At 60.8% G+C, this 23,931-nt stretch overlaps 1 protein-coding gene across 13 annotated transcripts in view; it reads left to right on the top strand.

The window, feature by feature from the left end:
- PTPRF (protein tyrosine phosphatase receptor type F) overlaps positions 1–23,931 on the top strand; it is an 86,163-nt gene that overhangs the window by 51,277 nt on the left and 10,955 nt on the right. For 6 of the 13 annotated variants that reach the window (XM_027108819.1, XM_027108818.1, XM_027108825.1 and 3 more), the window contains 15 exons: positions 3,172–3,441; positions 4,965–5,546; positions 5,758–5,894; positions 6,335–6,479; positions 10,052–10,357; positions 10,998–11,191; positions 14,722–14,748; positions 16,084–16,201; positions 16,281–16,859; positions 17,529–17,626; positions 17,806–18,059; positions 18,151–18,244; positions 18,864–19,079; positions 19,357–19,511; positions 22,093–22,208. In XM_027108819.1, the coding sequence (XP_026964620.1) occupies positions 3,172–3,441; positions 4,965–5,546; positions 5,758–5,894; positions 6,335–6,479; positions 10,052–10,357; positions 10,998–11,191; positions 14,722–14,748; positions 16,084–16,201; positions 16,281–16,859; positions 17,529–17,626; positions 17,806–18,059; positions 18,151–18,244; positions 18,864–19,079; positions 19,357–19,511; positions 22,093–22,208 (3,291 nt within the window). The remainder of the gene's footprint in view (positions 1–3,171; positions 3,442–4,964; positions 5,547–5,757; positions 5,895–6,334; positions 6,480–10,051; positions 10,358–10,997; positions 11,192–14,721; positions 14,749–16,083; positions 16,202–16,280; positions 16,860–17,528; positions 17,627–17,805; positions 18,060–18,150; positions 18,245–18,863; positions 19,080–19,356; positions 19,512–22,092; positions 22,209–23,931) is intronic. The other 7 variants (XM_027108827.1, XM_027108823.1, XM_027108826.1 and 4 more) reach the window with 3 other exon arrangements.

Here is a 23,931-nt window from a genome sequence, read left to right as displayed (position 1 = left end):
CTTCTCCCTTCCACCTGCATCTAGCAGGGGGAAAATTAAAATAAAAACAGGGCTTCCCTGGTAGCGCAGTGGTTGAGAGTCTGCCTGCCGATGCAGGGGACACGGGTTCGTGCCCCGGTCCAGGAAGATCCCACATGCCGCCAAGTGGGTGGGCCCTTGAGCCATGGCCGCTGAGCCTGCGCGTCCGGAGCCTGTGCTCCATCCGCAACGGGAGAGGCCACAACAGTGAGAGGCCCGCGTACCACAATAAATAAATTAATAAATAAATAATAAATTAATAAAGTAAAAACTCTTCTTGATGTTAGTTCCCAAAGGGCCTCCGTTTCCTGGCAGTAGCACAGAAAACCCTGTTCTCCGGGACTATTTGAGTTAAAGCCCAGTCGGTTTCCTGCACTGCTTAGCTTGGGACCCAAGGTTTATTGGCCAAGGACCTACTTCCTTCTCCTGGGGCTCTTTGTTCTTACGTCCAGGGACCTGATCAGGTCCCAAGATTCTGCCACTGACCACAGTCAGGCTTGCAGCTGTGACCTGACACAGGCTCAAGGCCCATCCTCATGTCAGCTGGAAAGTGTCTTCTCCTGGCAGCCTCGGCTGACCCAGAAGCTTCTTCGTGGAGCCTCCTAGGTCTCTCTTTTCAGCCCTGTGAGCCGGGTCTCAAAGGGGCGCGAGCTTTTTCATCCCACAGACCTACTCTAGTACGTGTATAAACTCGGGCACGTCCCCGAAGTGTCTGTTTTCAGTCAGTTCCCCCGTCTGTAACTGGGAGGTGCTAGCATCCACAGTGTGGAAACCTGCAGCACATAGGAGGTACTCAACAGTGGTTTCCTTCCCCCAAACCCATTTGGATGCCTATGAACAAGGAGGAGGCGGGGCAGCCACTGGCTGAGAGGAGAGTCTTCACTTAGTCAGTTAGGACTGCTGTGCCTTTCTGCTCGAGCCAGGGCTGTGCCTTCACCAGCAGGCCTGTCTCTCCCCCGTGGCCTGCCCCCCAGGCTCAGTGTCAGAGCCCAGGGAGTGCCTGCACCATGTACGTGCCTCCCAGCCTCACCCTTGTGCCATTTGCGGGGAGTGCTCAAAGGAGGCTCTTTGTCGTGGCTTCTTCCTGCCAACCATGTACCCGGGATCCACCTGTTCCCTGTTGCACAGCACTGCGGCACAGGTAGAGACCTGTGACGCGCTGTTGTCGTTCAGTGTAGACTCCCAACTTTAGGACAGCTGACAGAAGCCCACTACTATCAGCTTAATGGCAACAAGGAAACTTGTCTTACAAAACTAAAAGCGTAGAAGCAGATTTGGTGTCAGGCAGGCCTGGATGCAGATATTTGAACGGTTTGGTTGGGCGTTCGTCTAATAGTTTTCACAGCAGTCCGAAGGCTCTTTCTTGTTAGCCAGATCTGGGTCATGTACCCCAAGAACCGAGAGTGGGGGCTGAGATGGTTCTCCTAAGATGAGGATGCCGATTCTAGGGGGAGGCAGAACGCTAGACACCCGCGGGACACGCTGAGAGCCCAGGGAGCCTGGGGCACAGAGGGAAGTAGACCCAGCGCCTGGTGGTGGTCATGCCCGGCCCGCTGGGGCACTGGCAGTGCTTCGGTTCTGTCTGGAGGCCTTGGGGTCGAGGCAGGGGCTGAGGAAGGTGTAGTCTGGGCTGAGGAGTCCTTTAAAACGCCACGCGGGAGATTTTAACATGGGGGTGATACGAGCAGATTTGGATTTGTGCCAGCTGTTTGTGGCGGGCCAGTTACGGGATCGGTGGCCCAGAGGATGCCAGCGAGGCAGGAGGAGCAGAGGAGAACCTGGTACAGCAGTCCAGGGAAGGATGGTGGCTCGGACTTCGGAGGTGGCGGTCACCTGTGGACTTGCGGAGAAATTAGCGTTTGAAAGATATGTTAGGTGGTGCATTAGCAGGACCTGGTGATCTGCTGGACGTCTGGTCTGTGGGCTGCCACTTTGACCCCTGTGTAGCGAGGTCATAGGTCGGACCAGGTGGTGTCTGCAGTTACTTCGAGCTCTGATTCTGTGCTTTGGGGCCGTGTGAGCAGCAGTCTGGCACTTGTGGTAGAGGTGCTCTCGATGTAGCACCGTGGGTCCTCCGCATGCCTGGGCTCCCCAGCAAGGGCCCTCAGAGACCCACACTCGGAGTGGTCCCCTCTGGCCTCTTAGGCTCGCTGCCTGCCTTCTCCAGCCCCGTGTGTAGGGCTGCCCAGGAAGGACACACCCCAACCTCTGCCCACCAGCTGCATGCCCCGCCTGCATGCCAAGCATGCCTGCCCACGGCTAGGTCTTGCCTGCCTTCCCTCCCTCTGCATGTTCCGAAAGTCTGTGCCGAGCTCGCGACTTTGGCAGGGGGGTGGGGGGTCCAGGCTGCACCTTGAACTGAGAGGCTCAGAACAGCTTCCGACCCGGGGAGCCCAAGGCCGGAGGTCGTGGCCAGGCACAGCCACCCTCCCCCTTGAGATCCTCGTTCATTGGTGCTGAAGGCCGTCTGCTTGGCACCCTCATCATGTTACTGCCATCGTCATGCCCATCCTGCCCGCGGACCACGTCCCTGGCCCGCCCTGAACCCAAACCCCTGCCCAGTCCCTCCTGGAGGCCGCCCCTACTCCTGGGTTCTCAGGCTGTGCCTTCAGCACGGCTGAGGTCCTGGCAGGTGGTCATGCCACTGCCCTCATCTCTTCCTCTGGGACCGTGGTCTGGAGGTGGAGGCAGTGGCTCGAGAGAGGGTGGCCGTGTCCCTTCCAGGCTGACCCTCTGCCCTGCCCCAGTCATGCTCTGAGGACCCTCCACCCTGGGATGCCTGGATCTCTTTCACTAGTGCCCCAGCTAGCCCCTCTGGAGACCCCTGGGGGGTCAGGAGCAGGTAGGGGCGGGCACTGGAAGGCGACCTGGGATGTGGCCCTGACAAGGCCTTGCAGGGAGTCCCTGTGTGACCCTGGGCCTCAGTTTCCTAGGCTGTATAATGGGAGCTTGGTTGTGGAATCTCTCGTGTTCCAGACAGTCCCTGAGAGCGGGGTGGGAGGTGGTCAGCCGGGACCCAGGGACTCTGCCCCTCCTGTCTCTGAGGTGGGCTTGGCTCTGATGAGAGGGGCTTCCTGGATGAGGGGCCCCTGGCCTTGCATCCCCCCACGTGTCCTGCCCGGGCTGTGAGTGCCTCTCTCCCTCCTCCCGCAGTGCGCCGCGTGGCTCCTCGTTTCTCCATCCCTCCCAGCAGCCAGGAGGTGATGCCGGGCGGCAGCGTGAACCTGACGTGCGTCGCCGTGGGTGCACCCATGCCCTATGTGAAGTGGATGATGGGGGCCGAGGAGCTCACCAAGGAGGACGAGATGCCAGTCGGCCGCAACGTGCTGGAGCTCAGCAACGTGGTGCGCTCCGCCAACTACACCTGCGTGGCCATCTCCTCGCTGGGCATGATTGAGGCCATGGCCCAGGTCACCGTGAAAGGTGAGTGCCGCTGGCGTGCCTGCCGTGGCCCGTGGCCTTCCCTGTAGCAGGGGACGTGGCAGGCGAGTGTGGCTGCCGAGGCACAGGCAGGGCTGAGGGTCGTTGCTCTCCTGGTGCCCGGCCTCGGGGTCCTCCTGGCCCTTAGTTGGTGGAGGGAGGGGCTCCTGTCAGAAATTGTCTTAATCCTTATAGCTAACAGGTGTTGGGTCCCTGGGGGCAGGCGCTGTGCTGGTTAGTAAGCAAAGGTTATTTTGTTCAGGTGGTGTCACGCTTGGAGATAGGTGCTCTCATTGTCCCGATTTTATTTTTTAAGTTAGGAAACTGAGGTGCAGGGTCACACGGAGGTAAATGATGGAGCAGGGACTTGAACCCTGGGCGTCTGATTCCACCGCACACCACTCTAACCACTACATAGCACCAGGCCCTCGGCTTTACCAGCCTCCTGGCAAGAAGGATGAGAAACAGTAGAAGGAGGGTGGGTTCTCCCCGCCCGGAGCCCTGGGACAGGTGCATGTAGTGCAGACTCCTTGGGGTGTCCTGCTTCCACTCTCCCTTCCAACACACCCCCATTCTGCAGCTGGAATCATCTTTTTCAAAAGGTAAAAAAAGCAGGATCATGTTACCCCCTTTAAAGAAAGGGAGAAACACCTTCCAGTGGCTTCCGGCTGCTTTTAGGATAAAGACCAGGATCCTCACTGCCATGAACCAAGCAGGCTGACAGTCCTCAGTTTCGCCGTGCCCGCACCCCTCCCTTGCCGTCGCTGGCTCCATCTCACTCTCCAGGTCTCAGTTCTGTGAAGCTTTCCCCGATCACCCCATCCAGGAGCACCCCTGGATTTTTCTCCATCTCAGCACCCTGCTTTCTGCCGTCTTTACCCGTACCAGAACCATGATTATCAACTCACTGATCGTCTCTCTCTTACGCTGGAGTGTAAACCCCACGAGAGCAGGGACGTGACCATGTGACGGTGTGTCCTCAGCCCTAGCACAGTGCCTGGCACAGAGTCGGCGCTCAGTATTATTTGTGGAGTGATTGGCTGTGGACCTGGGACCTCACCTTCAGTGTGAGCCAAGCCACGCGGTCTGTGGGGCCAGTAGCCCGTCACTCTTTCTCAAATCCAGGGCCATTCCCTAAGGAAGTCCCTCTCCCAGCCCCTGTTACACATTCTTGCCAGTGGAGGAGCCCAGACATGCTGCAGAGGCAGAGATCTCTGCTCCCCAGCCTGTGCGCCTCCCATCTGCATGGGGCGCAGGCAGGCCCCCTCTGGGTCTGTTTGTAAGATGAGTTACCAGGGCTGATGTGAGGATCCAGGGAGTCCTAGAAGTAACTTGGGTAGACAGTGAATGACCCAAGGCCACCAGCCCCCGCTAAGTGAACTCAGAGGTCACCAAGGGCCTTCCAGGCCATTCTTCAGGGTGGGCTGTGGGGCTCAACCACACTCCGGTTGGATGAATCCCAAGGGCAGGGTTGGCTCCTAGAGTCATGACCTCGGGAAGCCCTGAGCTTTCCACTTTGTCCCCAGCTCTGCCGAAGCCTCCGATTGACCTTGTGGTGACAGAGACAACTGCCACCAGTGTCACCCTGACCTGGGACTCTGGGAACTCAGAGCCCGTGTCCTACTACGGCATCCAGTACCGTCCAGCGGGTGCAGAGGGCCCCTTCCAGGAGGTGGACGGCGTGGCCACCACCCGCTACAGCATCGGCGGCCTCAGCCCCTTCTCGGAGTACGCCTTCCGCGTGCTGGCAGTGAACAGCATCGGGCGCGGGCCCCCCAGCGAGGCCGTGCGGGCGCGCACGGGGGAGCAGGCGCCCTCTAGCCCCCCGCGCCGCGTGCAGGCGCGAATGCTGAGCGCCAGCACCATGCTGGTGCAGTGGGAGCCACCTGAGGAGCCCAACGGCCTGGTGCGGGGCTACCGCGTCTACTACACCCCCGACTCCCGCCGCCCCCTGAGCGCCTGGCACAAACACAACACGGACGCCGGGCTCCTCACCACCGTGGGCAGCCTGCTGCCCGGCATCACCTACAGCCTGCGCGTGCTGGCCTTCACCGCCGTGGGTGACGGCCCCCCCAGCCCCACCATCCAGGTCAAGACACAGCAGGGAGGTAGGCACTGGCCGGCCAGGCAGACCTGGGGTGAGCGGGGCTGGGCGGCGCCTCCTCCCTCAGCCTTGAGCTTGGGGCCCGTGTCCGCCCACTGGGGAAGGCAGGGCGGGCGTGGGGGTGAGACCCTGACTTCCCCTACCTCCTTCCCCTGGGTGCCCCTGCCCTCGGGGTGACTGGCGAGGCTGACGGCACCGGGCACGGGGTGTTGCAGTGCCCGCCCAGCCCGCGGACTTCCAGGCCGACGCGGACTCCGACACCAGGATTCAGCTCTCGTGGCTGCTGCCTCCGCAGGAGCGGATCATCAAGTACGAGCTGGTGTACTGGGCAGCGGAGGACGCGGGCCAGCAGGTGAGCGCTCAGCGGGGCCGGAGGCGGCAGGGCTCCGCCTGGCCCTTGGCGATCTGTGGTGGACTCACCCAGGCAGGCTCTTCTCGATTTCTGTGGTTGTGTGGGCACAGCCCCTTGAGGCTCTGGGGCCCACATGGCCCGTGTGGTTCTGTAGTCTTTGTCACCCCTGTGCCAGGGACAAAGGCCCTAGGTCTGTCCTGGGTCTCGTAGGCTCTGTGGCTCACGTAGAGCCCTAAGCTTCCCTGGGGCCACGTGTCCCTGGTGTTCCCATGGCCACGTGGTCGGTGAGGTGCCCTTGCGCGGTCCAGGTGGCCACGTGGCAGGGAGCCAGCCCTGCAGCCACAGTGGGTCCCCAGGGATCAGCTTCAGCCCCTGTTGGGGGTGACCTCTGAGTGACCTTTCAGTTCAGGGCAGTCGGTGAGTGCTCCTTGCTCTTCCAGCACAAGGTGACCTTCGACCCCACATCCTCCTACACCGTAGAGGACCTGAAGCCCGACACCCTGTACCGCTTCCAGCTGGCTGCCCGCTCCGAGATGGGGGTGGGCGTCTTCACGCCCACCATTGAGGCTCGCACAGCACAATCCAGTGAGTGTCCCCCGGGGCCACTGTCTGCCACGGCTGGGCGGGACACGGACACACACACACCCCTCCCCTTCGACCAGGGGGGTGGTCAGATCTGCTGGGCCCTGGGCTCAGTCTGGACCCCAAGTGAGGGGCAGGTAAGTGCCCTCTAGTCTGCATCCAGGCGGCTGCTGCCCTTGCTGCTCCCTGCCCGACTCCTGCCCTCCCTCAGCCCCACCCCCGCCCAGGTAAGTTCTATGTCTCTGATTCGTCTCCTCCTCCCACCTGGTCTGTGCTGGTCACACTAGCCCCCTGGGCCACCCTCAGTGGAGGGACCGCTGTGCTCACTGTGTCCCAGACCAGCTTTGGTGGGCGTCTTCCCTCCCCATGTCCCCACATCTCATCTCCCTGTTACCCGTATTCCTACCTCTTGCCCCGCCTCCATGAGAATCTGTGTGAGCCGCGCAATCGCACTGAGCCAGCTGCACACGGGACAGATGAGGCCGTGTGACCCGCGCTGGGACTGTGTGGCCGCCCGTGTGCTGGACCGTCCGTGAGGCCATGTGTGAGCCCACTTTGTGGCGTGGCGTGTTACCGTGTTCCTGCGTGAGTGAGACTCTGGTGCCGTGAGTGTGTGCCCGTTCGAGCAGCTTAGCTGCAACACCTGAACGTGTATGTCACTGTGATCGGGTCTATGTGGCTGTTCTGAGGACTGGAATCCAGCGAGTGTGTCTCGGGGTGTCTGGGATCTCTGCAGCTGTCCCATGACAGACCGTGAGCCCACAGGCTGTCTGGTCACGCGGCCACAGTGGGCCACTGTCTGTGAGGCTGTATGTGATAACGGGGCCATGTGTGTGTGTGGTTGGGATCATGGCATGGAGACAGTGAGCACATGTGATGACATGTGATGGTCTTCTGAGGCTGTCCATGTCACATGGGACTGTGTGAATGTGTGACCCGACGTTCATAGATTCATTCCAGAAGCACCTGCCATGCTCCTGTTAGGGGCCCATGCACGCTGCAGGGCCAGCAGCACAACCCTGACACAGCCTCTGCCCGAGGGGGTCCTAGTCTAGTGGGGAAGACAGATATTAAACCCACAGTTATCCAAATGCGCTTTTAATTATATTTGCGTAAAGTGCTGCAGAGGAGACAGCAGAGAGATGATGTGACAGGAACCTCATCTGATTTAAGGGTTGAGGAGGGCTTCCTTGGGTGACACAGAAGCCCCATGCAGGGGGTCAGCAGGTGCAAAAGACCAAGAAGCAGGAAGGCACTTGGCTGTAGTCAGGGAGGAGCAACTGGCCAGTGTGGCTGGAGCAGCCGCCAGACCACAGCATTCAGGGCCTCGGGGACAGAGGACAGGCAGGAGGGCTGTCTGCCTACCGCGTGCAAACGCGCGGGCCAGCCCGACAGGACACCGGAGACCAGTGAAGAGGTTGTGCGTCAGTCTAGGCAGGAGACGACGGCTCGGGTGAGGTGATGGGGTGGATCTGAAAGCTCTCTGGGATGCCGCTGGCCAGACTTGGGGAGGGGTTAGGTGTGGGGGACTGAGAGAGAGGGACACGTGGGGTGAAGCCTTGTACGTGGCGTGGAGACTTGGGAGGAGAGCGGTGCCGCTCCCTAGGACGGGAAACGGGACAGAAGCAGGTGCGAGGGGCGCACGTGGTTCCAAGGCCCCCAAGCTCAGGATGCTGTGTACCATCCAGGTGCTGGTGCTTGGCAGGCTGCTGGAGTCCTGGCCCGGGGCTGGAGGTGGACTGTGGGAAGGAGGACCAGAGATGGGAGGAAATCCAGGAGAGGGGAGTCTTGGAGGTTGGAAGAAGAGGGTTTCAAGAAGGAGACCAGATGCTGCTGCTGAGTGATCAGGGCCAGAGGGACGCAGGCGTGTCCTCTAGGTCTAGTAATGTGGAGGGGTGGACCTGGCGTGAGGGGCCGAAGCTGACTGGAGTTCCACGAGGCGTGTATGAGAGGTGAGGAAGGAGAGACAGAGAGCTTAGCTGCGGGGAGGGAACACTGTAGCTGGTGCAGTCGGTAGGGGAAGCTCTGGGGCTGAGGATGGGATGTGTCTTTTAAGATGGGGAAATCTTGAGCGTATTTAAATGCTGTTAGGAATGTGTCAACGAGGAGAAGTAAAAAAAATATGGAAAAGAGAAAGACAGTTGGAGGCTCAGGGGGTGGGGAAGAGGGCAGAGCACGGGCGATGGGAGAGATTGGCCTTGGACGGGAGGGCACCCCTCTCCCTTCCCAGGGGAGGGAAGGGGAGACTCGGAGCCGAGGCAGGCTGGTGGGTTTGGTAGCAAGAGACGGAGGAGTTGGGGAGGCTAAGGTTTTCTCTGCAAAGTAGGAGATGGGGTCACTTGCTGAGAGGAAGGGAGGCGACAGGAGCTGGAGGTTTGAGGAGCGTGGAGGAGGTGGAAGGTACTTTGTATTAAGTGGCAAAGGGGGCCGGACAGAGAGCAGAGAACGGCCAGCAGCATGGACGGCCCGGGGGAGGCCATGGGGTGCTCACAGAGTGCCAACCTGCCTTGGTGGCTTTTTCTACCCATCCCCATGCCACCTTGGAGGAGACGGGGGGTGGGTTCATTCAGAGCTTGGGACGGGCTGGGCAGGAGCTCAGAGAGGGGAATTTGGGGTGTTGGTAGGAGTGGTGAAGTTCTAAGCTGAGTATCGAGGGCAGTAAGGAGGTAGGTCAATGGATGAGGTCCCCGGGGGTGAAGAGCAGGTGCAGTGCTGGGGGCCCTGAGCAGCTGAGCTGGGCCAAGAGGTGAGGGCCTGCGAGGGGGTATTGGAGGCCACAGTATTAGAGAGAGTGGCAGCATCTGGGGCAGGACCACCGCAGCGCAGGGGAGGAGAAAGCTCTGAAGATGAGGGGCTTGGGAGCCAGTGGCTTGAGGGGCAGCTGGAGTCACCTGAGCAGGAGGTGGTGGCAGAACTCCAGATGAGAAAGCCCAGGTGATGGCAGCAGAGTCCTCAGTGGGAATAGGAGCCGGAAACATCACTGGGAACGAGGAGGGCACAGACCCACCTCCTGACACGCAAGGAGCCTGATGAGTGAGAGCCCCTCCGATGGGCACTTTCCCTCCAAACTGCCTGGGGGCCTCCAGTCTCTGCGGTTTCCGGTGGCTCAGCCGCAGACACCCTGTCGAGGCAGCCTCGCACCAGAAGAGCCATCAGGTCACTTGTCCTGGGAAGAGCGAGAGCTGTGAGCACAGCACCTGGGGAAGGTCTCCGTGTGTGGTTGTGGGTGTGACCAGGAGTGAGGGTGGCGTGGCCCCGTGCTTGTGTGTGTCTGATGCCCTGTGCGTTGTGTGTGAGACAGTGTATGTGTGTGAGGTGCTGTGTTAGAGCTGTGTGCGTGTGTGTGTGTGTGTGTGTGTGTGTGAGAGAGAGAGAGAGAGAGAAGAGCCTATGGTCCAGAGGGAGCCGGGCTGTCTGGCGGCAGTGGTGGTAGCCTGCCTGGAGGGGCCCTGGGATAGCCATGACGCACCCGGGGAGTAGCCTGCCTGGGTGAGTTTCCCGTCCTCTGTGACTGGTCGCCATGTCTCTGACCCCCACCCTCCATCTGCCTGCTTCCCCCCATTTGTCTTCCCCAGCCCCCTCCGCCCCTCCCCAGAAGGTGACGTGCGTGAGCGTGGGCTCCACCACGGTCCGGGTAAGTTGGGTCCCACCGCCAGCCGACAGCCGCAACGGCGTTATCACCCAGTACTCGGTGGCCTACGAGGCGGTGGACGGCGAGGACCGCGAGCGGCACGTGGTGGACGGCATCGGCCGCGAGCACTCCAGCTGGGACCTGGTGGGCCTGGAGAAGTGGACGGAGTACCGGGTGTGGGTGCGGGCGCACACGGACGTGGGCCCCGGCCCCGAGAGCAGCCCGGTGCTGGTGCGCACCGACGAGGACGGTAGGCAGCGCCGAGGGCAGGCGGGGGCGGGGCCCGCCATGCCGCTGGATCCCCGCGCCGGGCTCCCAGGGCCTTGGCCTCCCGCAAGCCCAGAGGGACTTGCTGTCTTCCCAGTGCAGGCTTAATGGCCCCAAGTGGGGAGATGTAGCTTGTGGGACAGCCTGTGCCCAAATCCCAGCTGCGGGGCTTCCTCAAGGCAGCTGGAGCCTTAAAAGGCTAAGGCCGAAGAGGCAGCCGCCGCAAGATTTGAAAGGAGGAGGACTGGGGAGGCTAGTAGAATCACTCAGGAGAGTCACCGAGGCTCTGCCTCTCTAGACGTTGGCGTGATGTGGGGCCCAGGAGATAGGCCAGGTTGTGCTGACTTGGGGTGGTCGAAGGCCTGGTGCCCCGCCTCCACCTGTTCCCCACCTCTGCCCTCCCCACCAAGTGAGGCAGCCCTGGGCCAGAGGGGTCGCAGGGTCCCGGGCTCTTCCCCATGCCAGGCAGAGGGAGCCCTCCACGTTCCTCTCCAGGGCAGACAGTCTAAGGAAACCGCACCAGGGCCTTTCCTGGGGCAGTGGGGTGTGAAGGCTAGGCCCTGGAGCATGCTGTGCCCGGATGCATACCACGCACCTAACTTCCTTCTCCACCTGGTCCCCAGTGCCCAGCGGGCCGCCACGGAAGGTGGAGGTGGAGCCGCTGAACTCCACTGCCGTGCGCGTCTCCTGGAAGCTGCCCGTCCCCAGCAAGCAGCACGGTCAGATCCGCGGCTACCAGGTCACCTACGTGCGGCTAGAGAATGGCGAGCCCCGCGGCCCACCCATCATCCAGGACGTCATGCTGGCCGAGGCCCAGGTGTGACACTGGGAGGTGGGCGGGTGGGCGAGACCAGCATATTCCACTCGCTCTTCGGAACCCAGGTTTGCTCCCCTCCCCTTCCTGCTCTCAGAGGGACTGTGACACCAAGACATCCTTTCGTATCGGGCTAGGAAAGCGCTGAGACCAGGAGGTTAGGGCCAGGTGCCTGGAGCACTCCCTTCTCTTGTCTTAGGTCTGCCTGAGCTGTGCCAGTCCGGGCTCGGCCAGCGCCATCTGCCCTGGTGCCAGTCCCAGCCTGGCAGCCACCGCTGTGGCGCAGCCACCAGCACTAGCAGTGAGAGCACTGTCTGCACAGACCCAGGCCTCGGCCCCTCGAGCCCGCCTTTGTGGTTTTCGGAAAGTGCCTTCGCTGTCGGGCTGGGCTGTCGAGATGTACTTTCCTCCTCGGCAGCCCTCCTCCCCCACCCGGGTGGTCATCTCCCCTGACTTGGCCCGCGGCATTGCAGAGTTCTGTGAATGGCCAGGCTGGGGTGTTGCTCTGTGCCTGGTACGCAGTGGGGTGGCACAGCCCCTGATGTTTGCTCTCAAGGGCTGGGCCTGCGCCCAGTGGCACACCTCACTCTGTGCCCTTTGTCCTCAGAGGAGGATGATTTTGCCCGTGAGCTTGGGGTGAAGTCCCTGGGCTATTCTCAGCACTGGTTGGCTACCCAGATGGAAAACCTGGGGTACTGGGAGGCTAGGCGAGGGGGCCTGAATTTCCCAGTAAGGGGTGGCTGAGCTCAGATAAGAAGCCTGGTCTCAGGATTCCTGGGAAAGGGCTGTAATTGCTACCACGAGTTACCGCCCAAAATATTCTGCTGAAGATTCACAATGCCTGGTGTGTCTGTGCTCAGGGGCTTTCCATCCAGAATCGGGCCGTGGCGGGGTAGAGCCCGATTCCCCCGCCTGTCCCAGATAGGTTCAAGCACGTATCCTGTGTTCTACGTGCTGCGCTTAGAGGTGAACTTACCCACAGGCAGACGAGGGCCTTTGTCTCTCCGGCTGGACTCAGCCCAATGCCCAGAGGGCGCCCTCTTCCTCCTCTGGCCTGCCTGGTGCTGAGGGAACGGGGTGGAGGAAGTGGGCTTTTGGACCCTCCTGCATTCCTGGGGCAGGCTGAGGGCTCTTCCTGGAGTCTCAGCGGACACACCCACCCAGAAACATCCTGGGAATGAGCTCCCTCTGGCCCCTCCTGCCCCAGGGGGCCAGCAGCACAGCTGCAGCCAGTGGGGTTCCAAAGAAGCCACTTCACTTCGGGTGCCCCCTTCTGGTCCTAAGTGGTTTGGCGGGAGCTGGGCCATAGGATGAGGGACACTGTCCTCTTGGCCACAGACAACCTGTGACAGGAGGTAAACACGAGCCCGGGCTCTAGGGAAGCCGAGTGAAGGCGGAGGGCCTGCCCTTGCAGCTCCGCCGGGAGTGGATTGTTCTGCTCCAAGCTAGGAGAAGAGCAGATGGGGCCCGGTCCCCAGCCTGGCCACAGGGCCCAGCTGTCCCCCGAGCACCTGGTCAAGGACACCACGGCCTGTCCTTCCCCACAGCACCATCTGCTCAGTCCAGGCCCTGTCAGTTCTGAAAGAACCGTGGGGGGCGTGCCTCCACCGCTGTGTGGCCAGACCTGTCTCCTGTCATGTGTGTCTCCATCTCAAGCTTGTCTGTTTCTCCAGGTCTCTGACTCCACCTCCCGTCTCCTTTTTTATTTTAATACAACTTTATTGGAGTTTAGTTGCTTCACAACGCTGTGTTAGTTTCTGTTGTACAACAAAGTGAATCAGCCATGTGCGTACAGATATCCCCATATCCCCTCCCTCTTGACCCTCCCTCCCACCCTCCCTATGCCACCCCTCTAGGTGGACGCAAAGCACCTAGCTGATCTCCCTGTGCTATGCGGCTGCTTCCCACTAGCTAGCTGTTTTACATTTGGTAGTGTATATATGTTGATGCTACTCTCACTTCGCCCCAGGTCCCCCTTCCCCCCAACCCCGTGTCCTCAAGTCCATTATTTATGTCTGCGTCTTTATTCCTGCCCTGCCACTAGGTTCATCAGTACCTTTCTTTTTTTTTTTTTTTAGATTCCATATATATGCATTAGCACACGGTATTTGTCTTTCTCTTTCTGACTTACTTCACTCTGTATGACAGACTCTGGGTCCATCCACCTCACTACAGATAACTCAGTTTCGTTTCTTTATATGGCTGAGTAATACTCCATTGTGTGTCTGTGCCACATCTTCTTTATCCATTCACTTTGTCCCTTTCCCATGGTCTGCTTTCCTTCCTCTCTCTGTTTCTGTCTCTCCCTCTCCCTGAGTGTTTTTGTCTGTCTCGTTCTCTTCTCTTTCCTGTCCTCTAATCCCTTCCATCCTCTCTCCCTCTGTTTTGCTTCAGCCTCTGTCTTTCCATTCTTCTCTCTCACTCTCCTCCTCGTGAGCACCTCCGTTCCCAGGCCTGGCTTGGACATGGCAGGATACCCCAGGCAAGGAACCTAGAGCAGCACCGGGCCCAGCCACACCCTAGAAAGTGGCCGTGGCCAGGAGGGACAGCTGATGGCCTCCTCCCGTACTTGTCCCACACTGCTCGCAAGGACTTTACAAGAGAGCTTCCCAGAACAGAGGCACTGGGGCCATTGGACAGAGACCAGACCAGCACTGCGAGGGTCGCTGGGCCGGAGGACCCCATGGCACGTCTATCCTGGGGATGGCATGGACCATCTCCCTGTGCTGTGCTGGACAGCTGCCAGCCGCCAGCCCTCCAGTGCCACAGAACCTCCCTCCCTCTACCTGTCCAGCTAGTAAACCTACATGCACCATGGCCTGAAGAAGGATGTACCAAGAATAAGCAGCAGTGCCAGCCCAGAAATATGCCTTCCTACCTTGATTTTCAGGCATTCCAGGGGTCTGAGGGCTTCCCCTTTGCCTGTGGGGCAGGGTCCAGGCTCTGAGCTTGGCACTCACGGCCCTTATCATCTTGCTGGCCATCCGGCCTGGGCCTCTTCCAGCCACAGTATAGCTCCTGCTGTTCCTAGGGCAACCCTCCTTGCCTAGGGCCACTGGCTAATCTGTCTTCCCAACTGGGATACTTTTGAGAGTGAGAGGAGACATTGTGAATAATCATACCAGGTTGGCAAGCCTAGGCCAGGACTGGCCCCGGCAAAACAGATGTACTGCCCTCGGCGTCTTCTCTCCCCTCTGCCTGAGCTGTGGAGCCCACCCCTCAAGTCTGGCAGCCTTTCCCTCGAAGTACCTCCAGGTGGCGCCCTACGACCCCTCAGTGTCAGGGAACCCTCTCGCTCTGGCCATCCGCTCTCCAGGTCTCACCTCCTCAGCCCTGGTGCCCACAGTTGGGCCCACACACATTTGGGCTCGTGAGGCAGGGGCTGGGATCCTTGGATGGGGAGTGGTCCTGGGTTGCCACCCCCCAGGGCACTCCAGAGGCCCGTGCCCACCATCTGCCCTCCCTGGCCAGACCCTATCAGAGCCAGAGTCCTTCACATCCTGTCTCCCTTTCTCTCCCTCTCCCGCGGTCAGTGGCGGCCAGAGGAGTCCGAGGACTATGTAAGTAAGAGGTGTGCGAGCGCGGGCAAGACCTGGGTCAGGCTGGGCTCATGGGACACTCCCCCTCCCCCGCCTTTCCTCCCAGCCTGAGCCGCCAAGATCCGCAGGGCACCAGCCACGTCCAGAGAAAACTGGCGCTTAGGCAGGAGCCCCGAGCTGAGCAGTGATTGGCATTTCCTCTAATCCTTACTTCTCACCTGTCGAGCGGCAATTTCAGGCCTGTGTTCAAGATCGACCAGGGCCTGGCCCCTGCTCTAGCCAGATGGAGATGGAGTTAAATCCGATCCTGATCGTTAGGCCTTATTGATCCCCGGAGTGAAAAATCACCTGCTCCAGGCGCAGGCTGGGAAGGGAGGCTGGGGGCTGGGTTCCAGCATCGGTGTCTTCCGGAGCCCCAGCCCTGGGAGACCCTCCAGCCAGGGCAGGAGGGGACCTGCGAGAGGTTGGTGGCAGCTGCAGTGGCCCCACCCGAGGCTCAGAGCTGGAGGGACACCAGGGTTGGTGGTGACAGCTCTGTTCCCACTGCGCGGTGCTCCCCTCCCTTTTCCCCACTTTTCCCTCTGTGTGGTGTGGCTTGGCCTCCCGTGGTGTTTCTCGGCATGTCCAGAAATGATGCCTTGGCTGGAGATGGGCGTGTGGGCAAGGCCTGCCAAGGCAGGGGGACGCTGCCCTGGCTGACTTCTCAGGCATCGCTGGGGACAGTGTGCTCCCCAGGGTGGGGTTTCTCTGTCCTCCTCGTCTCCCCTCCCTGGCTCAGGAAGCACTGCAGGGCGTAAGGTGCTCACAGAGCCAGTGCCTAGAGGAGAGCAGGAGGGGTCCCGACTTGGTCCTGCAGGGTGGCACCCTGGCCCACCCCTCCACCTCGCTCTGTGGTGTGCGCGCACATGTGTTAGTATCTACAGGTGGCCCTCCGCCTGCTGGTGCAGGAGGAGCCGCAGGCTGCATGCATGTGTGTGCCGAGAGCCACGCAAGGTGCTCTGTGCATGCGCGGCTGTGTGCTCTGTGTGGCACACGCGCCCAGACCTCACGAGGTGTCATTCATGGTACAATGGAGCGAAGGAACAGTGCGGCACTTTGTTCTTGTGTGAAAGGAAGAATGAGCAGACTGTCTGCCTTAGGCTTGGTGCTCCCGGCATGGGCTGGGTCCTCCTGGGCACACATCCACCTGCCTGTCCTGCCTTCTGCAGAGTCCAGCAGCTCACAGCCCCCTCTCCGGGGACCTCTGGCCCTGTGTGCCCTGGGGGGGCCCCGCCGGCTAACGTCCTGAGGTGGCTGGCCTGCTCTGGTCCCTCCTTGCTCTCCCGTGATGGGAATGGGCCCTTCCTCCTGCCTTAGGAAACCACCATCAGCGGCCTGACCCCGGAGACCACCTACTCCATTACCGTCGCCGCCTACACCACCAAGGGGGACGGTGCTCGCAGCAAGCCCAAAGTTGTCACGACCACGGGAGCAGGTGAGTGAGGGGTCGAGGACGGAGCGGAGGCGGGGCCAAAGGGGGGGGCAGGGCCAGAGCCCAGTGCGTGGTTGTTCAGTCCCAGGCCGGCCCACCATGATGGTCAGCACCACGGCCATGAACACCGCGCTGCTCCAGTGGCACCCACCCAAGGAGCTGCCTGGGGAGCTGCTGGGCTACCGGCTGCAGTACCACCGGGCCGACGAGGCGCGGCCCAACACCATCGATTTTGGCAAGGACGACCAGCACTTTACGGTCACTGGCCTGCACAGAGGGGCCACCTACATCTTCCGGCTTGCTGCCAAGAACCGGGCCGGCCCGGGCGAGGAGTTCGAGAAGGAGATCACGACCCCCGAGGATGCTCCCAGCGGTTTTCCCCAAAACCTGCGCGTGGTAGGGCTGACCACATCTACCACGGAACTGACCTGGGACCCCCCGGTGCTGGCGGAGAGGAACGGGCGCATCACCAACTATACCGTGGTGTACCGTGACATCAACAGCCAGCAGGAGCTGCGCAACATCACTGCCGACACCCACCTGACGCTCTCTGGCCTCAAGCCAGACACCACGTATGACGTCAAGGTCCGTGCACGCACCAGCAAAGGCGCCGGCCCACTCAGCCCCAGCATCCAGTCCCGGACCATGCCCGTGGAGCAAGGTGCGTGCTGTGGGCACGTGGCTGCGCCTGGGGACCTCTGCTCTCCTTGACCCACTGACCTCTGGCAACTGTGATCCACCAACCTCTGGTGTGTGACACTCCAATCTCTCATGTCCATGACCACTAACCTCTAGTGAAGGGGTGCCACGTTCTCGGTGTGTGACCCCTGACCTCTGCTGTCCTTGACCTACTGACCTCTGCTGTGTGACTCTCCAGTCTCTCGTGACCTTGACCCACTGATATCTTTTGACTGCATCACCACTCTTGGGTATGCGACACTAATCTCTTGGGGCCACGACCCCCTGACCTCTAGTGAACACAGCCCACTGTGCTCTGGTGTGCGGCCACATGCTTCTGACTGAGTCCCTCTGATCTGTGGTCACTCTGACCTGGTGTCTGTAAGCTCCAGCTTCATCCAAGCACTTCTGGAGATCCTGACCACGGGTCCTATGGCATCTGCCCCGCTCGGTACTCGCTGCGAGGAAGAGCCGGGGCTGGGAGCTGAACTGTGTGCGGTTGAAGCTGGCGGGAGTGGGGGGTGCCTGGTCCTCTGCAGCCTTTCCTAACCCCCTGGGCCCCCGCGCGGCGTCTCTTCCTGGCCGGGAAACCTTGAGGCCCATTCACCCCAGCTACACAGCCAGAGCTGACTCCCTCCTTATATCCCAACAGTGTTTGCCAAGAACTTCCGTGTGGAGGCTGCAATGAAGACATCTGTGCTGCTCAGCTGGGAGGTCCCTGACTCCTACAAGTCAGCTGTACCCTTCAAGGTGGGTGAAGTCAGCTGCACCTGGCACACACACACTGCTGCGGTCCCTCATTGCAGTCCCAGCCTCTGCGTGTGTGTTTGTCATGCCGGATCCCGGTTGGGCGTGGGCGTGTGCTCTGCCCCGCAGGCCCACGATGGGAAGCCTCACTCAAACGTGCTGCCTGCCCCCGTGCCGTGCAGATTCTGTACAACGGGCAGAGTGTGGAGGTGGATGGGCACTCTATGCGGAAGCTGATCGCAGACCTGCAGCCGAACACAGAGTACTCGTTCGTGCTGATGAACCGTGGCAGCAGTGCGGGGGGCCTGCAGCACCTCGTGTCCATTCGCACAGCCCCCGACCTCCTGCCGCACAAGCCGCTGCCTGCCTCTGCCTACATAGCGGATGGCCGCTTCACTCTCTCCATGCCCCACGTGCAGGACCCCTCGCTCGTCAGGTGTGCAGACGAGGCCTCAGGGGAGGAGGGCAGGGCCGGCCACGCGAGCGCAGGCGATGACGGTCCTGATTCCCCCCCTCTGCCCGCCCAGGTGGTTCTACATCATGGTGGTGCCCATTGACCGTGTAGGAGGGAGCATGCTGGCACCGCGATGGAGCACGCCCGAGGAGCTGGAGCTGGACGAGGTGCCTGGGGACCAGGAAGGGTAGCGCTGATGACAGTCCCATTGAGGTGGTTGGCTGTGGCCCCAGGGACCACCCCCCCCCAAACTGGAGTCACTCTCTGATTGGCAGCCTGCCCTCATCTCTAGGGAGACAGATGCTGAGCTGGTCCCTGGGCGCTTTCAGAGAACTCCTGGAGGGCTTCCAGAGACTTCCCCCAAAGGGGTTTGAGGAGGATCCCCTGAGGTGGGAAGTGGCAGAGACATCTCTCAGATCTAGAGAATCCTGGGCCCTGTAAGCTTCGGAGTCCGCAGGGTCTGGAGGCCGCAGAGGGGCTAGAGTGGAGCCCCAGCATGTTTGGAATCTGCCATGCTCTTCTCGCAGTGGTGTGCAGCCAGCCCTCTCAGGTTAGGCTGGGGCAGGTTACCCAGAGGGCCCCTTCTTATCGGGTTGGCTAGGAGGAGGGGCATTGCCTTGTCTGGCATTCAGCATGATTCTACGAGGACTCTGAGTCAGGCCAGGCTTGAGCCCCTTACGTGGAAGGTGAGCCTAACCTCATCCCAGGGGGCGTATGTCCCAGGCCCCGGGCCCGGGAGCATGTGCTCCAAGGCCCCTGCGTGACTCCTGTCCTCTGCTCTGTCAGCTTCTGGAGGCCATCGAGCAGGGCGGTGGGGAGCTGCGGCAGCGGCGGCAGGCAGAGCGGCTGAAGCCATACGTGGCCGCTCAGGTGGACGTGCTCCCTGAGACTTTCACCCTGGGGGACAAGAAGAGCTACCGGGGCTTCTACAACCGGCCGCTGTCTGCAGACCTGAGCTACCAGTGCTTTGTGCTTGCCTCCCTGAAGGAACCCGTGGACCAGGTCTGCCTAAGGCCCAGGGCCTGACCACACACCCCCCAGGCCAGTCTCAAACACCCCAGAGGCCCCATACCTGCACTGGGGTCTCAAGGCCCTAACCCCTAAGACCCAGAACGCCAGACCCGACCTAGCCCTAGGGTCCCAGTCAGCTGACCAGGCCCAGGTCAGCCTCTTAGTTCTGGGAGACCAGGCCCAGAGCCCATTCTCCAGGTTGGCGGGGCAGAGGGTGGGAGCTCTCACCCGGGCTCACCACCTGTGCTGTTCCCCCACTGGGCCACAGAAGCGCTATGCCTCCAGCCCTTACTCCGACGAGATCGTGGTCCAGGTGACACCAGCCCAGCAGCAGGAGGAGCCCGAGATGCTGTGGGTGACGGGCCCCGTCCTGGCAGTCATCCTCATCATCCTCATTGTCATCGCCATTCTCCTGTTCAAGAGGTGAGTGCTCCCGTGGACGGCCACCTGCCCTGGACTCTCAGGCGCTCCCTGGCCGGGTGCATACAGGCCTGGGGCAGCCACACCGGCCTGCGCCCCAGGGTGCACCCCTGGGCTCGGTGGGAAGCCAGGAGAGCAGAAGCAGTGCGTGTGCACACCCATGGGTGTGGCCCAGGTGCGATGAGCAGCCTTAGCTTCACAGAGGGCTTGTTCACATGCATCCCCGGGCATGTCTGTGTGTCCGTCTCTGTGTTTTCAGTGGATGTGAGCCTGTCTGTCTCTCAGCTTCAAGACACGGCCTTCTCCTGGTCTCCTCCCTTCAGCACCCCCTCTGCCACCATCCCTAAATGACTCCCTGCCTGGCTCTCCTGCTCAGGCCTTGAGAGGTCCAGACCCAGCTCCAGGGCCGTGTGCCCGTGGACATTCACTTGGCAGACGTTTATTCAGTGCCTGCTGTGACCATAGCATCTGCAGCTGTCCCAGACTCAGGGTGTCTTGACCCTTCCCACAGCCCTCCCCCAGGGTCCCTATCACAGGGGACGGGCCCATCTACCAAGTTATCAACCGGAAACCTGGGTGTCACCCTCTCCCCTCCTCCCTCTCCCTCCACCCAGTCTCCCGTGAGTCCTGCCCTGGATATCACTGGACCTGCTCCCCCCTCCCCACCGTAGGCTCCCCACGAGGTAATGCACGTGCGCACGGCACGCCTCAGTCCTCTCTCGGGTAGCTGCAGTCTCCTAATCTTGGAGTCTCCCCTTCCTCTCCATCCTCCTCCCAGCCTGAAAGGTGTTTCCAAAGATTTACTTTGTCACCCTCAGCTTGACACTTCTCAGTTTTAACTAAAGAGTTTTATAGTCCGATCTCTGTAGCCTGAGGTCCATCAGATGCCTGGTCGGTCTGGCCCCTGCCGACACCCCGACATCGTCACTGAACCAGTGCAGTTCCCGGCCAGCCCGGGCTGAGCCCCCCCGCTCTGCAGCTCTCCTTCCCCCTGCCCGGGCAACTGCCATCTCATCCTTCAAGACTCCTTTCCAGGCTCTGGTGCCCACGAGGCTCTGCCGGGCCCCTCCTATACCCCTTCGCCACACTGTCCCCCACTGTGCAGTGGTGCTTCCACGGGAACGTCGCTGGGCCTGTTTCCAGCACCCAGCGCAAGGCTGTCGGTGAACGCTTGTTGGTCCGTATGTCTGAACATGTTCACACACGAGTTCCTGTCCCCAGTGCCCCATCTCTCCCCGCCCCTGACCCTGACCCTTGACCTGGACCTGGTGCCTTCTTCCTGAAGTTAGCTCCTTCCTCCCAGGGTGAATAGGGACAGTCTCGCCAGGTTCAGGGCCTGGAGACCCATGGGTGGGGAACCTGAGGAGGGTTCCACACACCCATTCATCCTCCCCCCACTGCCTCTGGGTCCTGGTGTCTGCCAGGAGAGGCAGCCCCTCCCCGTGAATGCCACGTGGGTGTCATATATGGGTCCGCAGTGTCCCCCATGTCGTGAGAGGGTCTGAGTGCTTGGCGGAAACAGTGACCGTTCCTTTCTTCTGTCCTTGCCTGTCTTTCGGGACCTAGTAAACAAGAAAGGTAGGAGTCCTTCCTTCTCTCTTCACGCGCTTCCCCCTTCACTTCTTATCCCCATGCACACTGCGGGCCCAGCAGGGAGGGGCGCTGCTTGGGCCGGAAGCCTCCTGGCCTGCGGCTGTCTGGTCAGCTTGGCAGGCGACGGGACAGGCTCTGTCACTCTCTCGACTGGTGCTCTGCACAGGGGATGCCCCTTTTCCGGGCACAGGTGAAGCACAGACCTCCACCACTTCCCCTGCAGGCACAGACTCTGAGCTCACCAGAGCCTTCCGCCAGGCTCCCAGGTCTCTGAGGTTACCTGAGCGCTGCAGGGGACAGAGTCTGGCCTATGTGCAAAGAGCACTGGCTGCAGGGCAGCGGGGAAGTGTGTGCTGCACACTCATGCACACTCGCGTAAGTTTCTTCCCCAAGCACACCTGTGTCCACCGAGCAGAAGCGGCCCCTGGATACTTGTCAGCAGCTGGACATTGCAGTCTGTCTCTCATCCTGTCCCTGTAGCCCGGGGAGCCGAGGCCAGCAAGGGAGGACTCTGCCCAGCTAGGGCGACGCCTTCCCCGTCCCTCCCCTGCTGCTCTGCACCTCTACCCTTCTACCGAGAGCCAGATAGCTGAGGCCCAGCTCTCTGTGATGTTTGCATATCTTAGGTGTCGTTTGCATGTTTCCTCCTGGTGGCTCCTGCTGTCTCAGCTGTGGGGCCCTTGCAGACAATAGCCACTGCCCGGCAGTGACCTGCCCTTTACGGGAAGGAGCCACAGCCTCTGCGGCCCCTTCCTTTCTCGCTGGGCTGGCCCTCTGTCCACCCCCTATTCCCGCTGCCTCCGCACCCTCCACCCTGTGTCCTCTCATGTGAAGCTGCTCTGGCCCTGGCTCCCCTGCACTCAGAGACCCCAGGCTGGGGTGGCAGGAGCAGGGCCGTGGACACAGGGCCTCTGTGGTAGCAGGCTATGCCATGCATCTCTGTTCTCCGCCTGGACCTCAGTTCTCACCAACCGCCCTTCTGCCTTTCCAGGAAAAGGACCCACTCCCCGTCGTCCAAGGATGAGCAGTCAATTGGGCTGAAGGACTCCTTGCTGGCCCACTCCTCCGACCCCGTGGAGATGCGGCGGCTCAACTACCAGACCCCAGGTAGGGTGGCCCCCTCAGCCTGCCTGCCTGCCCCACCCAGGCCTGCCGATCTCCCCCGAGGGACCCTGGCCTCACCCTGGCCCCCATTTCCTGTTCCTCCCTTCTGCCCTTCTCCCTGTACCCATCCACTTTGATGAAGTGACCGAGGAACCCCTATATCAAGAGCTGGACAGGCACCGCAGGGCCCGGGAGCCTCTGGGGCTGGGGGGCAGCTAGCTGCTCAGACCCGACCTCGTCTTTGGTCACGCCCTCCAAGTATGGACCCGGGACCCACACAGAGCCACATCCCAGCCCCGGGGTGGCCAGCCTCTGCACCCGTGCTCTGGTCCCTGCACACGAGAGGTTTGTTAGTGGGAAACGGCCCATCAGACCCGTGTGGCGGGCTGGGGTGCCCACATCTGGCCCTTCTGGTGGCTGGCCCCAGATATCCTGTGCGAGTACAGGGACCCCGCACAGGGCTTGGTGCCCGCCTTTCCTTCCCCGCCACTGCTACGGGGCTCTCTGGCTGCCCCTTCTACCTGAGCTGTCACTCCCTCCCTGTGCCCCAGCAGACACAGCTCAGACCTCTTCCCTGTGGGCAGGGTCGTTCCTCGGCTCCCAGATGCTGCTTCCATCATGACGCCTCCCACCCTGGGCTGGAACTGCCTCAGTGACGGAGCTCTGTGGAGCCAGGAACTGTCCTCTTCCTCTCCCATCCCATGGGTTGTGCACACGGTGGACTCTTGTTGAGCGCCTGTGAAACAAACACAAGGCAGCTGAATGAATGAGTGAACTGCAACACACAGGGTTTGTGTGTACACGAGCTGCTTATGGCTGCGTGTTAAATCACCACGGAACTTCGTGGCTGAAAACAACAATTATGTACTATTGTCACCGTCTTCATGAGTCAGAAATCCAGACGGGAGCGTAGCAGGAGCAGCCTGTCTCTATTCCAGAACGTCTGGGCCCTCGGCCGAAAGACTCAAAAGCTGGGAGCCAGAATCATTTAGATCAGGGGTCAGCAAACTATGGCCCGAGGCCAGATGCAGCCCACCATCTGTTTCTGCAAATAAAGTTTTATTGGAACGCAGCCACGCCCATTCATTTATGTATTGTCTGTGGCTGTTTTCATACTACAAAGTAGAGCTAAGTAGGTGTGATAGACACCATATGTCCACAAAGCCAAAAATACGTACTAGCTGGCCTTTTCTAGAAAAGTTTGCTGACCCCGGAATTCTGGAGACTCATTCATTCTCATGTCTTATGGTTGACACTGCAGTCAGCTGTGAGCTCACCTGAGGTTTTCGGCTCCCCTCCTGTGGCCTGGGCTCCCTGACAACATGCTGACTGAGTTCCAAGGGCATGTGTCCTGAAAGAGAGAGAGCCAGGCTGATTTAGCAGGCTGTTGCAACCAGATGTGATCAGATCTTCAAGGAATCAAAGCTGGAGCCTGGAGGGCAAAGCCTCCTCTGAGAGGGATGCCAAGCTGTGTGGGCCTTAGTTGGGCAGAGAGGGGGTGGGAGGGAACGGAGGGAACTCCCTTCTATGGCAGTAGCGTGTGGGGAAGCAGCTTTCGGGCACTGTGTCCTGCGGCACTGGAGCTGGGGTTGTTGAGAGCCCAGAGATGAGTCTGGAGGGCTAGGCCGAGGTCCGGTCACAGAGGGACCTGCACGCCAGGCTAAGGGGTTTGGACTTTGTCTTGAGGGTTCCAGGGAGGCATTAAAGGTTTTCAGCAGGGCAGCAA

Source organism: Aethalodelphis obliquidens, unplaced genomic scaffold, assembly GCF_003676395.1.
Source record: "Aethalodelphis obliquidens isolate GAN/ISIS:26980383/991018 unplaced genomic scaffold, ASM367639v1 scaffold9, whole genome shotgun sequence".
NCBI classification, from domain to species: Eukaryota; Metazoa; Chordata; class Mammalia; order Artiodactyla; family Delphinidae; genus Aethalodelphis; species Aethalodelphis obliquidens.
This window is presented reverse-complemented; position numbering and strand designations above follow the sequence as displayed.